General features: G+C 39.3%; 1 protein-coding gene across 1 annotated transcript; it reads right to left on the bottom strand.

The window, feature by feature from the left end:
• Window positions 1–78: 78 nt before the first annotated feature.
• becn1 (beclin 1, autophagy related) lies at window positions 79–16001 on the bottom strand. The gene is made up of 12 exons (XM_036573117.1): window positions 15960–16001; window positions 12903–13033; window positions 12407–12471; window positions 11826–11884; window positions 11608–11698; window positions 10254–10390; window positions 8283–8477; window positions 5922–6068; window positions 5416–5565; window positions 5048–5108; window positions 4381–4523; window positions 79–3828 (listed from the first exon to the last, which is right to left on the bottom strand). The coding sequence occupies exons 2-12, from the start codon at window positions 13027–13029 to the stop codon at window positions 3660–3662; spliced, it is 1344 nt and encodes a 447-aa protein (XP_036429010.1). The 5' UTR covers window positions 13030–13033; window positions 15960–16001; the 3' UTR covers window positions 79–3659.
• Between the last annotated feature and the right edge of the window lie 99 nt (window positions 16002–16100).

The raw sequence follows: 16100 nt of genomic DNA, 5'->3' as shown, positions 1-16100 counted from the left end.
CTTTTACTGTTTTTTTTTCTTGCCAAAATTCAGTCACATCACTGATGATTAATAATCCACACCTTCAAGCAGAGATTTTTCACTGTAATGTATATTGTGATATCAAAACAGGTAAGGAACAGCTGCAAGAAACTGCAAGTTTCCATCAACAGCTGCTCTTAAAAGCAGATTTAAAATATCTTTTTTAATCAAGTTACATTTTAAATGCTAAAATGTATTAAGTATGAATAAATTCTAAAGATTTCTTACAACCATTACTAGATGACAACGTTTTTGACATAATTTGTGCGCTGAAAATATGAGGCTGGCTTATGGGTGCTTTACAGCCACTTCTTTATGGGGGAACATCAGGGGTGCCTTTGTAGCCTCAAATGATCATCTATTCTAATCGTTTGGAAGATCAGATCTATCTGTCCGATCATTTATAGTAGTGAAGGTCAGCTGCTATACTGGATTAGTTTGGATAATTTCATGAAAGTCCTCCAACATAAGAAAATTCAGAAAGTTTAATACTTGAGGATAAATAAAGGTGAAACAAAGTGAGCACAAAAAGATGTTACTTCATTTATGCAATACTGTAGTCAAGAGAGTTGAGGGGAAAACATGTAAATAAGGAAAATGACATATCTTCTACTCACTGTGCAAACACAGTGACTGGGAACACTCATCATTTGTTTATGTTATAAACATGGATTTGTAACGGGTAACTGTGATAATTAGAAATGCACAATGATACTGAAATCAGGGGCCATAATTACAGAAAACTCCTAAGTCTGAGATCATATCTGCTTTGTTGTCTTGGTAACTTCAGTTCAGACTGAAGTTAGGACAGAAGCCTTTACAGAACAACAGTTCTTAAGTTTATAATCTTATTTCCAAATAAGAAAACAGTATTACAGAAACATCCTAAGTTGCCAAAATAACCTAAATATTCTCTTAACTTTAAGACAACCTCAGAACTGTCTTAACTACATTTATCTACATTTAAAACGGTGCTTTTAAACAGTGTTTTTAAGAACTCTGACACTGCACACTCGATCTCCACCATCTATTACTACCTTCATGTGTTAATGTTGATGAGAAAATATTACAGTGATGGTGGTGAACAATGAGGAGAGAGCTGAATGTGTGTCTGTTTATTAGGAGGAATATTGTTGGCACGCTCGGCTAAAGCGTTTGGGAAATGAAACTGAAACTGTGGAGCGGCGACGCCCTGATAAACAGCAAAAAGTGCTGACACGATATTCTTCACTCTCAGTTTATCGCACTTTAGTTTTATTCGACCTTCTTTACCTCAGTAACAGTAGCTAAAGTTAGCTGTCTGACTAACTTGATTAGCTACGTGTTTACGTTTCAGCTGTGCGCGTATGGTCGGTTGCAAGGTAACAGACACGACAGTTGATTGTCGACTTCAATCGATAACGTTAAGATTTCCTAACTTGAGATAAGAAAAGATGCTGTAAGATAAGATTCTTAAATTAAGATCAGATTTGCTTCTGTGATATTGTGATATCTTGACCGGTCAGATCTTAAGACAAAAAGATAGGAAGTTTCTGTAATACAGCCCCAGATCTGCATCAATGTATATATTCATTTTGCTGTCATATTGGACTCATGTTTAGATTTCATCGATATTTCAATCCGATATTTGATGACGTCTTTGCTGTACTTGGGCAGAGCGGTGTGTTTAGGCGACATTTGGCTGCGACGTGAAAATATCAGCATTTTATTCATTTTACGGATTTAATTTCTACAATTTAATACGTGTTTATGCACTAGTCAAGGACACTAGCTCACAGTTCCTATATCAGTGCACCCCTAGTGACTATCATTCATTGCTGTCATATCAAAATGTCATTTTACAATGAATGAACCAACAGAAATGTTGTAGAATGAGTTGAAATAAGTCATTACATATTATATTATTACAGTTCTATATTACGTCTGTTACAGTTATTTAGTCATCTTCTATAAAGTTAGATTTCATAGACAGGTTTTGTTAAGATAGTATAATTGATCACTGAACCTTAAAATCTACCCTCCACACACAAAGCAGCATGTTAGACGAAGGCTGGAACTCAGCTCTCTAGAATAGGAGATCTCCAGGAGGAGGGTTGGTGACCACTGCTATAAAGCAAAGGTGCCAAAATTATGCTCCTTTAGATTTGCTGTGCAGAGGTCAGTTCTAAGCCTAATCCAACACCACCTACAGATACTAATGCAGTGGTCTCCAGCCTTGGTCCTGGAGAGCTACCTTCCACCAGAGCCTATTTGCAAGCACAATCCGCCACACCTGCTCCAGCTAATCAACCTCTTCCCAAGTCCCTAATTGGCTGGATATGATGTATTAGAGTTGGGAAAAGGGCAAAGCAGCTTATTGGACACAGGTTGGAACTAAACTCTGCAGGACCAGGGGTTGTAGACCACTGTACTAAAGATTTTCAATAGCATCTACCAGAACAGTCAGGGTTGCTCAATCCTGGTCGTGGAGATCTACCACCCTGCACAGTTTAGCTCCAGTGAAGGCCTCCAGGGGCATCTGAGCATTGTGTGTTGGATCTGAACTCTCCAGGGTGGTAGATCTCCAGGACCATGACTGGGCACCCATGGTCAACAGGGTTGGAACTAAACCTTGCAGAAATGGACCGGGTATCCCTGACGATATTTCCCAAAGCAAGATCTCTTAGTCAACCTGGTTAACTTAGACCTAAAGTTTGTCCAGTAGAAATGCCATCTCTTCTCCAATTGAACTGGCTAGTTTTTGGCCTAAAGCAAAAGTTCAGCCCAAAATCATTTACCCCATTTGTAACTGATGACGTTTGCTTCTTTTTTTAGCTTTGCACTGGAGCTACAAGGCTAATGTAGCTAATAAAAAGCATATGATCACCAATTAGCTCCATGCTAAGTATGCCCAACTTGCCTCCATCTGTGTCAAGTAATCACACCTGCTTTTGTAGTTTTTGTCTATTTTTACATTGAACAATGTCATTACGGTGTCAGAAACCACACAAGCAAATCTGAGATAAGTCACTGCAGCTGGAATATTGTTTCAACTGTACATTTGGCCAAAACATCGCTGACTAATCAAGAAAAACAATTTTGAGAAATCAGTAAAGTCGGGCATGTAGAGGCTCTTTACACATCAAGTCGGGTACTCACGGTTTAGGCTATTCCTGCATTAACCATTATTTACCATCACGAAACTACCAAGCATTCAGTCTTCTAAGTCACTTCAGCAAGACTGTTTCCTGTTCTTCGCAGCTGATAAGACTTAGATGTCCATGCAGTGTTTCAACGGACAATGGAGAACAACGACAGGAGTGGACAAGTGTATGTTGAGGAACAGCTCCTCTGCACACAAGGTACACCTTAGGTACAAATGGTAGAAGTAGCAGTAAAAGTGTTATACTGGATACTATAGTACAAGAGAGATAGCTATTGTGTAACAACTGTTTGGGCATCGAAATTATTTCTACCCCATGTAATTATGAAGCTGGAGAGCCAGCCATGTGCTTGTGACTTGTAATTATGACATTTTCAGTTACTACTTGAAAGCCGCGAGAACGTGAACATCTTCCGAGCTTCTTCCAAGCATACAGAGGCACACGTTTATGACCGACTGTGGGGAAGTGGTGGGCCTCTGGGAGGCTGGTCCTGCTCTAGCGGTTGTAGAACTGGGAGGAGACCCAGGCCAAGCCCCATTTGAGGTTTGTAAGCATGAACTTGAGGGCTTTGGTCCACTGCTCCTCCGAATTAAACTGAGTCTTTATGGAGTAGGATCCTCCGCTGCCGCCCGTGTCCTCTATCTTCCCCTTATCCACGTCCATTCTGCTCGGAGAAGACAAATGCAGCATTAGCACTCAAACTGTCAGGGAGCACTGGGGATATATGGCGGAACAAGCCTCATGTAATCGTTCCCAGGTTTTTTCCTGGAGATCTAGCATCCTGCAGAGATTATTCACAGCCCTGCTGTATTACACGTGGCTCAAAAGCCCATTTCATGTGTCAAACCCAGAGCAGTGCTGGATGAACTGCTAATGAAGTTGCTGGATTCTGTGGTAACATTTTCCTCAAGGGCCTAAGCCTCTCATGACGGCTGACATAAATCTAAATAAAAATTTTAACGGCTCGTTCCAAGAAGCATCAGTTGTCAAGGGTGAAATCACATCAACTTTGAAAAAAGAACCCTTTAGGAAAACCACGTATTGGAATAAGCCTTTATGTAGGTTTATGCCAATTATCATTATAGAGCAGCCCTTCAGTAAAGTGTTACCGATTCTTTGGACATAAACTTTCTCCAGGAACAAGATAGGATGCCTCCAATCTAGACTAGTTTTGTCAGTTTTCATTCAGATTGTTCATATTCACATATTCTCTTGCCTGTATGGTAGACAGAAGCCGGTGTCACCCTTCTCAACCTCCTCTTTAAACTGCTGGACACAATCCAAAAAGGCCACCATTGCATGGTCAAATTTGTTATCCCAAAAGAAGCGCAGGCCGCCTGAGCAATACAGTGGTAACTCCTAAGAGATCAAGAGAATCACATGACAGTGACACAATGGATTAGACAAAAACAGAAAGGATTCAAATTAAGGTATCAGCAGTAAGGTGTCCATGTTAAACAGTTCAGGAAACAAAAAGTGAACTGCGCCTGAACAGGCTACACGCTGACCACACGCTGTTACTTACTTTTTTTCCTGGTTGCTGTTGGAACAAAACCTTGTACATTTACATTTACAGCACTTGGCAGATGCTCTTATCCAGAGCCACTTACAATTTGATCATTTTTACACAGGAAGGCGAAGGTATTGTTAGGAGACTTGCCCAAGGACCCTTATTGGTATAGTGTAGGGTGCCTACCTAGGTGGGGAATTGAACCCCACGCTACAGCGTCGAAGGCAGCGGTGTTACCTGCTTAATCTGTAGTTTCATTTAGCTGTTTTTTTTTGTAATAGTAAATCCAGCTCCCCTTTACAATGGAGCTTCCATTAAAATCTACAAATGTTTCAATTTTACAACAAATGTAAATGCAGGTGACCATACCCACCTTAGATTTGTCTGTAAGGGATTCCAAGTAGGAGTGGTTTCCATATGGAACTAGTCGATATCTGCCAAGAAACGACAGTTTGCAAATGATATAAAACCTAAGAACTTTCTGCTTGTGAATGTTAATTGAAACTATCGTTTATTACCATTAGGCATAGTTTGTTTTACACTTTTTTTTGTCATCTTCTATTTCTGTTAATGCAAAAAAAAAGCTCAGGATGCCATTCATAAGAGAGGCTCTGCAGGCTTGCTTCCAGTTAAAATGAAGACATCAAACCATAAAAAGTGCCTGTTGCTACACTCAAAACTATGCTGTTCTGGCATGAACTGGCGATTTTTATTTGAGTTGTTAAGCATGCTGGGCACTACCTCTGGAAACGAAGGCCCATCTTGTTAGCCAGAGCATGCAGAAGAAGCACAGTCTGGCCCCAGGCTGCGTTAATCTCATTCCATTCCACAGGCACGCTGGGTAAACGGCCAAGACGGAAGTTATTTATCGTTCCGAACTGCCCGCTGTGCCTACAGAGAAAAGGTCCGCAGAGAAATAAATGAGAAAACAATCACTGAACACTGAGAACACTTGTAAATAACTCTGTTTGAATATTGAAGGATCTGAGGAGGACAAAAAAACATCCACACACTGTTAATAGCTTCCAAACACTGGAATCTCATGACTTAGAGTGATGTTTCGAGATAATTGCATAACTGAGCTCTTCCAAGCCTCCCACCCTCCCCTTAGCATCACATCTCGGTCTGGCAGCTGTGTTCAGCGTTTTAAACATGTGTTTTAAACGTCTGTAATGAATCTCTTTGCGTGGACTCATTACACTGTGTTAGCTAAAAGAACTGAACAAGAGAATGATTTGAACAGTTACCAGATATGGAAGGTTGCATTGAAGACATTGGTCTTCTTTAGCCTGTCCAGCTGGGCCTGACAGTAACGCATCTGATTATCCACGCTTTTCAGTTCATCATCCAGCTCCAGCTGCTGCCGCTTGAACTCACAGTACTCTTTCTGATACCTGTGGAAAGGAGGCAGAGAGATCTAACATATGGCTACATGCATTACCAGTCAAAATGTCCATGTATGAATTTATATTAACAATACAAAAAATATTTTAAACAATTGTTTGATTTTCATTTAAGCTTGGAAAATATAGAAATTGAACCGCAATCATTATATCATCCTAATTACTATGTGTTTCTTGTTTACAGTTCCTCCTTAATGTATTTCAACCAATCATTTGTGTTGTGACGAGTGAGGGCGGGGTTTGAATAGCCCTATCTGGCCAGCCAATATTTCTGACTGGAATCATTCCATATAAACTACTTCACAGTTTTGACATCTTCATCATTATTTTACAATGTGAAGTTGTAAGAGTGTCAACTCTTCTGACTGGTAGTGTAAAAGATACATAAATCACTCAAAAATCCTTAATCTTGGCCAATTTTTCTCTTCTTAAAGTCACTGTCATTACGCTGGAACAATTGCTTCTTTCTTGGAAAGGCAACTACTATCCATGACCCAAAGATGCTACAGTGTCTATGAACAAATTAATGCTTTTAGAAAATAGTTATCCTCATGATTCTTTTGCATTAAGCTAAACGCCCAATAAGCTTTGATTCTTTGTCACCAACACACAGCCATCTTTAGGAAGTAATATTTTTGTGCTTACATACAGTGTAGTGCAAAAAGTTAGAGACCACACTGAAAATCTAGGCTTTAAACATGGATATAATCAACAAAGTTTGAGAAACAAAAACAAAAAGTTACGACAAGTAAAATGAGGAAGAATGATTCAATTCAATCCAATTATTCATATTAAAATCTTTGTACAAAGGTCAGACTTGTTTTTCAGTCTTATCACTTCCCCTGAAACTCATGTGCAACCGACTCTCAGATGTATTTCATCTATTGAACAGAGGCTTTTGCACAAACTTGTGGAGTCCATGCCAGCTCGAGTGCAAACAGTCATTAAAGCAAAAGGGCGGCATACAAATACTAAGAAATTCATGTACAAATTTCAAAAATTCTACTTTTCACTCAAATTGTTATGCTAATTTGTAATAAAGAATTGTGTATTAAACTAGAAAAACAATGCAAAATAGAAGCATTTTCAGTAGTGGTCTTAAGCTACGTTCATATTACAAGCCTCATTGCTCAAATCAGATTTTTTACTCAAATCTGATCTCCCTGACAGGATGGTTCACACTCGTTTAGTAAAGTGATTCAAACCTGTCATTAATGCGAACGAAACGGCGTCCTGAAATGACCCTCATGAGCACATCCTACTCAGTAACGTCACGTGAATGAATCACGTGCATCATCAGCACAAACTAACGAGCAGAACGAGCTTCGCTGAGAAGATAATTAACTCTGATCAGCTCTCAGCTTCATTATTAGAGCGAGACGAAAGAGAAAAAGGTGAGATGAGCTGCTTTTCCACCATTTACAGGCTTTAACTTCTGTTCGGCGCTGCTACCATGGTAACGCTGAATGATGGTGCATGTGCAGTGGAAAAAAACACATTAATTCTGATCTGAGCATCACATTAAGGTCACATGGCCACGAATTGGATACATATCCGGTCTAGGACCACATATGAAAGTGGCTCAGGTTGGATTTGAAAAGATCAGATTTGCGTGTCCACACAGCTCTGAAAACATCAGATCAGAGAGTCACATTAGAACAAAAAAATCTGATTTGTGCCACTTCAACCTGGTAATGTGAACGTAGCCTTAGACTTTTGGACCCCACTGTAACCAATGAAATTATAGGAAAACGACCTAGTACTTATTATGCGTTCTTTTGATTGTTTATGAGTGTAGACAGGTTGAATTATGTGAGCATAGACTAAGCTTAACACTGCTGCTAACTAGGCAGGTAAACTAGGTAACGACTTTACCTTGACGGCTCAGGTAGATTTTATTTCTACCATACTAGTACTAACTTCGCTAACATTAGTGCTAGCCTAGGTAATGCTATGATTGTTCAGACATTCTTTCTATGGTCAATCCGTCCATAATTACGCCACGATGAACAGCAGAGAAGGGAGGTGTTGTTTGCGTTGCTCTTTAAGCATTATAAAATGATCTAAACTCAGGCCCTGGTGGTCTAAAATGAATATGAGGTTTTCTCTAAGGCGAAGCTCTAAACTTTTTGGCTGCCTCTCCAAATTCACAGAAATCCCCTTTTGTGCACTCCTTTATTGTTTCTCTCTTTTCCCATCACTCACTGCAGCTCCTCTGTGTCCAGCTGCTGGGTGTGTGTGCGTGCCTCGGAGAGGTCCTTGGCCACGGCTTCCCGCTGCTCCTCGATGGCCTCCAGCTTCTGGATCAGTGCCTCTTCCTCCTGCCTGAGCTGCTGCAGCTCGTTCAGCAGCGAGCCCTCGTCCTCCTCCTGAAGCTGAGACAGCAGCTCCAGACAGTTCCTGTCAACCGAACCACACGGTCACTGTCAACCAAACTGTCAGGGTTCCTTTTTCTTTGAAGAAATCATTTTGCAGGACATTTTCTCTGAATGAAATTTGTATGAAACAGCCCTTAATAACTCTTATAACAATACACTCCGATATATATGATGACGTGCATTTACAAACAATACACGTTGTGTTGAAGTGAAAACAAGTTAACACAGCCTCTACAGAGAACGTACCTCAAATATAGTGTTTTTCTGCTAATTTTACTGCACAATTTCTATTTATTTGCTGAGTTTAAAGGGTCTATATCATAGAAAACTGAATTTCCCTTGCTTTTTAATGAAAGGCTGAGATGCAGTGTGTTAACACTGTTCACGTTTTTCCATTTACTTCCTACTCCATAAGGTTTAGCTATCAAAACTAAGCTGCAAAAACACCCATTTGAATTCACTGTTTGAATTCACAGTTTAACTCCGCCCATTCACAATGAAGTTATAAGGAGTGTTTAATTCTAAGGATTAAAAAGATGTTGTTAAACGGTCCTGTAAGAATCAATTATGACTGTTTCTGGTACATAAAACCTCACAAATGTTATAAATAAAATACAAGAAAAGTGTAGGATATGGGCCCTTTAACATATTGTGCCATAACTTTTGTACGAGCGGAATTCAGTGTTAAATTCAGTAAATAAACAGAATGTGTCCATTAAAATGAGCAGAAGTGTGTTCTCTGTAGATGATGTGTTAACTTATTTTCACTTAGAAAACTGACCGGGGTGCTCAAACTTTTGCATACGACTGTACATGGCCTTGTTCCACAACAGGGCTGTCCAGTCCTGGTCCTGGAGATCTACCACCTTGGAGAGTTCAGATTCAACACGTCTGGCTCTAATAGTCAGATGACGGCCTTAACTAACAGAATCAGGTGTGTTAGATCAGTGTTGGAGCTAAACTCTGTAGAGTGGCAGATCTCTAGGACCAGGACTGGGCAGTCCTGCTCTACAAGGTGCTCTGATGTAGTGCTCATCTGTCCACATGAGACACTACAGCACTCACTCTTCAAAACTTCAACAGACAGGGCATCAGCTCAAAAATATGCAATCTAAATGCCTTTATACCCCGACTTTACACTTTTCTTGGACCCCAAAAATATTTCCAACAAATTTTAGCAAATTTTCCATGTTTCCATGTGCATTTCCCAGAACCTGAATTTCCAGGTTTTCCAGCACATGTGGGAACCCTGTACTGTGGCACCCAATTGTGCAGCATATAAAACAGTTAGCAAAACGTCTGGCAGTCATGTGTTGATCTAAAGGTAGTAATTCAACTGCATCGATTTTGGAATCTACTGTAATAATATAATAAAATAAACGTTTTTTTTTTTGTTGCCAAAATGAAATTCTCAGTCTATTTTCAAATGTGTTCTTTGTAAGTATGCTGTATTGTTTTTATAATCTATATTCCATTAGTGTATGTATTTAGTGTATTTATAATTGTTTAAAAATAATTCTGAAATGTTCCAAAATAATCAAATCAAACTGATTTGTGAGGCGTAACTGAGACTTCAGAATCCTGATGTCCAAGTGTCCACATTCTTTTTTTCCATGCAAGATTGCTTACGGTTCTGCATTTTTACTGAAAAATCAAAAGTGTGATATTTATTTATTTATTGTTTCATTTTAACTATTTTAGCAGAATTTTATTAGGTACATTCCTGATATTTTTTACTATATTTATTACTTTTAAATAAAAAAACAACTAAAAACTCAAATTTATCAAATAGTCCTACTTGTAGTTCTGGCACTCATTTTCAGTGATGTTGAGCTGCGTGTCCAGGTGGTCCAGTAGTGTGTCCGTACACTCTTCACACAGCGGGTGGTCCACATCGGTCTGACCCGACATGATGTCAAACAGATCGCTTGTAACCTAGAGGACACATGGGGCATAAGGGCTCAATACACTGGAAAGCTTGGGTCAGCCATATGAAGGAGTACGAATACTAAATCGTCTGACCGCTCAGATAATATTCTTTAAAAAGGCATTCATAAAACTAGCATTTAATGTTATTTGTCATGTTATGCTGTATTCTGTAGTACAGCATTGTGTCCCACAGCCTCAGCAGTTTGACAGAATTCACGATTTCGTGTAGTTTTTAAGAGCTCTCTCACTACAATACCCATCATGCATTACGCAAATATCATAGCCTAGCCACTGATTTAGAGGCTAATAAATACTACTGTGAAAATTCAAAGCTATGAATGCTAAAGTGCTAAAGCTAAAGTTAAATTATGCATATATATGAGTGCGAAGCGAATTTAGCAAAATTTAGCAAGCTAGCCTGCTTTTTACCAGTAACATTAGCTTTCTGGCTTCCTTCTGCATTAGCCCAGTGGCACTGGCAAGTGAGCTAGTTAGCAAGGGGCGCACATTTTCCCCTACAAGTCAAAGCTGTTGTTAAAATGTAAATGATTAAAAGTGGGTTGTCCAAGTATTCAAACAATATCACATCAGAGACTGAAGCACTGCTTTAGAGACTATAGCTTTAGTACTGCAGGAGAAGAGCAGGCATGTTTACAACAGATGTACTTATGGTTAAATTTCTGATTTTGGAGTGTCACTTTAAGCCAACACAGCCTTCAGGCCAGAGATATTTCATCTCTGCCCTTTTAAAGTCTATAGATACACACATGACTTTGTTAAGCAATAGATGTAAAGCAATGGAAGGTACACTGATATATTTGGACTTGCAGCTAGTTACAGACAGATGGGGCCTGTATATTTAACTGTCTGTCAAAAGCATTTGGAAAGCACTGGAACGCTGGAAACCTAATCCATTCTGGGCTATCTTGGGAACAACTAACACCTCAGCAACAGTGGGGAAACAGAAACACAAAGTAAGTTATGTGTTTTAGTGTGGCTATTTCCAAAAAAAAGTGATACTATGTGGAAATGTGAAAACTAAGAGTCAGTATCAACGTATGAGCATAAAGAAGCTATTTAAATGCACTGTAACTGCATTGATTTATGTCCTGTGAGTTGAAACAACTGAAATTTCTGATGTTACTTGTTTTGTTATGGATTTAAAAATGGAATACAGACTATTAAAAAGCGTTCCTTTACGCTGTATGGAAATTCTGCTATACCTTTAGCCTGCGGCTCAGGTTCTCCATGGTGCCCCCGTCTGAGGCCTCTCCAATGAGAGTGAAGCTGTTTGCACTTTCCGTAGACATCATCCTACAGTTGACCACAGAATTAAGAACAAAAAAAAAATATTATCCTACATGCACCTATGGTAACGCATTATTAAACAGGCCCATATTGAACAAAATATGTGAATGAAGCAACTTTAGAGTCATCATACCTTGCAGGTGGGATATATTTCCGTGAAACTCCATCCTGCTTGCTCTCCACAAATGTTTCCTAGGAAAAAAAAATACACATATATAGAGCTACTACCTCTAAATTATTATATGGTCCTTTTTTTCTGAAGCAGAAGCTCATAAATGCAAAACTCGGGGTCATCCATCTGCTGACCCATAGAGACGGCAGTAGGATCAGCTCTAGGTTTGCAGGGTTATCGGGGCGGCCAGGGTTATCTGGGCTATTTGCTTGTATCTAAAGTTACTAGCTAATTAGCGAAGCCAAGGGAGCTGACCTAATTAAGAAATATTATTAACTTAGTTTGTAAATAATGACAAAAAAAATACTTAAATACATTGACATGCCACTTCATTAAGTACACCTCCTTGTATTTACACTCTTTGTCCATTTTATCAGCTTCACTTGCCATATAGGAGCACTTTGTGGTTCTACAATTACAGACTGTTGTTCATCTGTTTCTATGTATACTCTGTTAGCCTCCTTTTAACCTGTTCTCCAATGTTCAGGACCCCCACTAGACCACCCCAGAGCAATGAATGCATCACAGAACACTGCACTTACCTCAGGGGGGCTGTCAGCATCACTGCTTTCTGTTTGTTTACTAGGTGTTACGGTGACCAGTGGAGCTAAAAAGAGGGTTCCAACAGATCATAATTAAATTCAAACTAACATGAAACACACTTAACTGGATGAGCCATCAATAATGATTAAAAACCATTACATACTTGCAAGTTGGACACAGCTGATGTAATGTATTTATTAAACAAAAAGGATTTTGATTCAAAAGCGCACTATCCATTAAAAGTGGGGACACCTTGCCTTCTCTTGAAATGTTCAAAATATATAATATCACTGTCGATTAAGTAAAAAGAAACCCTGCAAAACAGCTACTTACTAATTCTAAATATCTTTCTTGGTATGAAGAGCAAGTTTTACCTTAAACGCATTTTCAAAAGCTATGTGTCCCCAAACTTTTGACCAGTACCGCAACCGATAAAACAAATTAAGACAAATCTCGACCACTTTCCACCGGCATAGTCAGTCATCATAAACTTACCGATAAGCTCCTGGATGGTCCCCCGGTCCAGGACGTTGAAGGACGTGTCCAGTTTCAGCGGTTGACTGCAGCGCTGACACACAAAGCTCACCTGCATCGTGGTGCTGGAAGACTTCGAGCCCTCCATGGCGCTGCAGCAGCACAGATACAAACACAGTGGTCACTGTTAACAAACATGTCAGTGTTTTCCTCTTCCTGCTCCAACACAGCCAGACTGAAGTCTAGCGAAAAATCTAATTTACCAAGTTTTTCTGTTTTCCCCAAATGTAGCTGATCAGCCAAGACGTTTGTCTTAAGTTAAAGCTCAAACTGCTGACACATAATGAAGGTGTGTACTCCACCAATAAGCACAGTGCAAACAGAAAAAATCAGAATCCAAAGTGGCTGTTACTGCTTTAAGCTATTTAATGTACTGTTGTCTTTTGTTTATAGTATGTCATACAGTGTGAAAACACAGGCAATTCAGCTTCTACAATTGGGGGGGGGGTGAACTGTAAATTTGATTTTTTTTGCATAACTATTGCTTGCTGAAAAGTTAAGCCATTTGCTTTTTCTAGGTTTGTACACTACATGCAACCTTTCATGTATTTTGTATTATGTTAAAAGGCAGAGTTTCTAGTCTAGTAAGAAGATTATAAGCTTGTTTCTTAACCCCTTAATGTGGGCCCACAGTCCTCACTCTCAAAACAGCTTAAATCACAAGCCTGTGAAGTCCTTATTTCACAAACCCATGAGTTTAACATTAAAAGAGCCTAAATAGTGGTTGTTTGTATACTGGCTGAGACTGATTTAGCAACAAATATGTCCTCCCAAAAAGTGGTGCTTATTTTCTCCTCTCAGTGACCCCAAATCTCTATGTGCTACATATTTTATTGCCTGCTCCAAATCCCCATTTGCTTTTTCTCTGTATAGGCTTTGCAAGGTTTTTTCATATTAATGTGCAAGACTTCCAGTCTAGTAAACAAGCTGTGAGTCCTTGTCGGCCCAGTAATACTTTGACCTCTGGTCTTTACTTTTTCTTGCTTCTTACTACTACTTGCTCCCACGCTTTTTATTTTTTGTTTTGGTTTAATATATCTAATTCAACTCATCAGTCCATGTCCAAGGACTTCATGAGGTTAAAATGGATGTGTTAGAGCAGGAAAACACTAAAGTGTGCAAGACAGTAGAGTTTAAGGATCAGGTCTGGGAACCACACTGACCTCTCCTGCAGTAAGGGAAAATATCGACAGGTCACAAAGGAAAAATCTGAATAAAGGAGTGGAGAAACTTTACAAGATAAAGATGCTTTTGAAAGTGTTCATTACTGGGGCATGGATAGCAGGAGCTTTGGTCACAAAGCCTGCTTTGCTGGCCAATGTTTCAGTAGGAACAGTGAGTCAAGTGACATTTGTATTTAGATCTATGGGAAATATACCAGTACATGGGGTTGGGCAGCAACAACAGTCCATCCACAGCTACACAGAGAGTGATATTCAAAGTCAATGAAACATCAGTTCTTTTGGAAAAGTGATGTTATATCCCTCCAGTACAGTTTCAGAGACATGTAGAATCTATGCATTGATGATTTTCTTGCAGTTCATGGTGGCCCAACACCTGACTTTAGTGGTCACCAACCCTGCTGAGAGATTCACCTTCCTGCAGCCTTTAGCTCCAAACCTGATCCACTACACATGATCCATCCATAGATTTTTGCCTGCAGAAGTCCTCAATTAGCTAAATGAGGTGGACTAGATTTGGGTTGGAGGTGAAATATGATACACCACTGCCTTTCTAAGTAGGGCTGAAAGATTAATCGTTTTTATATCGAAATCACAATTTAAGAGGGTGCAATTAAGCTAATAACCTAACCTAACTGCCTGTAGATGAGTTAGACCAATCAGAGGCAACCAAACAAACATATCGCTGTTGTTGGAAGAAAACTTCATATCTCCAAAATGGTAAATTTACAGGAGAAGGAAAAAAACATACTTTACTTTAATGTAAGTCAATGGAACCAAGTCGTTTTGGGTCATTTCTTTTGGTCCATTCATGATGAAATTTACATTAAATGTAAAGGGGAACAGGCATTTTCAAAAATGACAAAAATGGAGATACGAGGTTCCGATAGCAGCGACATGCTGTGACATCACAACCACAGCTAACTGGCAGTCTGGCATGTTCGATGTTCAAGTCTCAAGCCAGGAAAAGTGGACGTTCTAGCCTTCTTGACCAATATAACAGGTCTGGACTTACAGAAAATAGAAAATAAAATAAGAAAATAATTTAAATCACAGTCGCAATATCAGTCAGAAAAATCATAATTATATATTTTTCCCAAATCATTCAGCCCTATTTCTAGGACAGTTCATGTTGATTTTGTCTTTGTCACTCGTCTCTACTCCTACTTTTCCTAGTCAACGTGTCCAGCGTTCACATTCACCAACAAACGCTGAATACACATGCCAGTCACTGTCACGATTCAATTCTGTGAACTAGTATAGACTCTAAGTGAACCGTTCAAGAATGATCAGTTTGCTTCCATTTCCCAGAATCACTGCCTGTTTATGTACAGCATACAAACGTACAAAAAGAGAAAGTTGTTTGACGCTCAAAAAGCTTAGGTTAGTATCTTACATGTACACAAAAACAGCTTTTTAACTCGCCATTCATGGGATTAACATGGGCTGATCAGAGCACAGAGACACTGAAATCACTAAAATGTGCGTAACGTAAAGCAAAATCTGGGAGGAACAAATAAATAACGTTACATTCACCAGACACGTTTAGCTTTTTTTTTCCACCACAGACGATTAAAAACCAAAAAAGCTGTTGTTTTTATAAACAGCCGAAACGCTCAGCCTTCACTCCTGCACCACTTACACGACACTAGCTAAGGGAGCCACCGAGGCCGCACAACACGATCATTATTTTGGCTGAAACAGAATCATTTGAGTTTAGACAAAACGTCTAAATCCTTATTTAATAAATTCTGCCCAACATACACACAAATGAAATACCAAACCGTCTGAAAATCCGTGTTAAATCCTTTTTTTGTGTGTTGCAGCGGCAGCTTACCCGGCAGCTTCCTGTTGTTTGTTTGTTACTGGTGACGTTTGAGTGACGTAGGCACAGAGGCTTTTTTCGCTTATTTTATTTTATTTATTTATTGCATATTTATTTATTGTTTTCTTCAAATTTTGCACTTAAATGCTGACA

Source organism: Colossoma macropomum, unplaced genomic scaffold (genome assembly GCF_904425465.1).
Source record: "Colossoma macropomum unplaced genomic scaffold, Colossoma_macropomum, whole genome shotgun sequence".
NCBI lineage: Eukaryota > Metazoa > Chordata > Actinopteri > Characiformes > Serrasalmidae > Colossoma > Colossoma macropomum.
The sequence above is the reverse complement of the archived record's forward strand: the minus strand, read 5'-3'. Positions and strand labels throughout refer to the sequence as shown.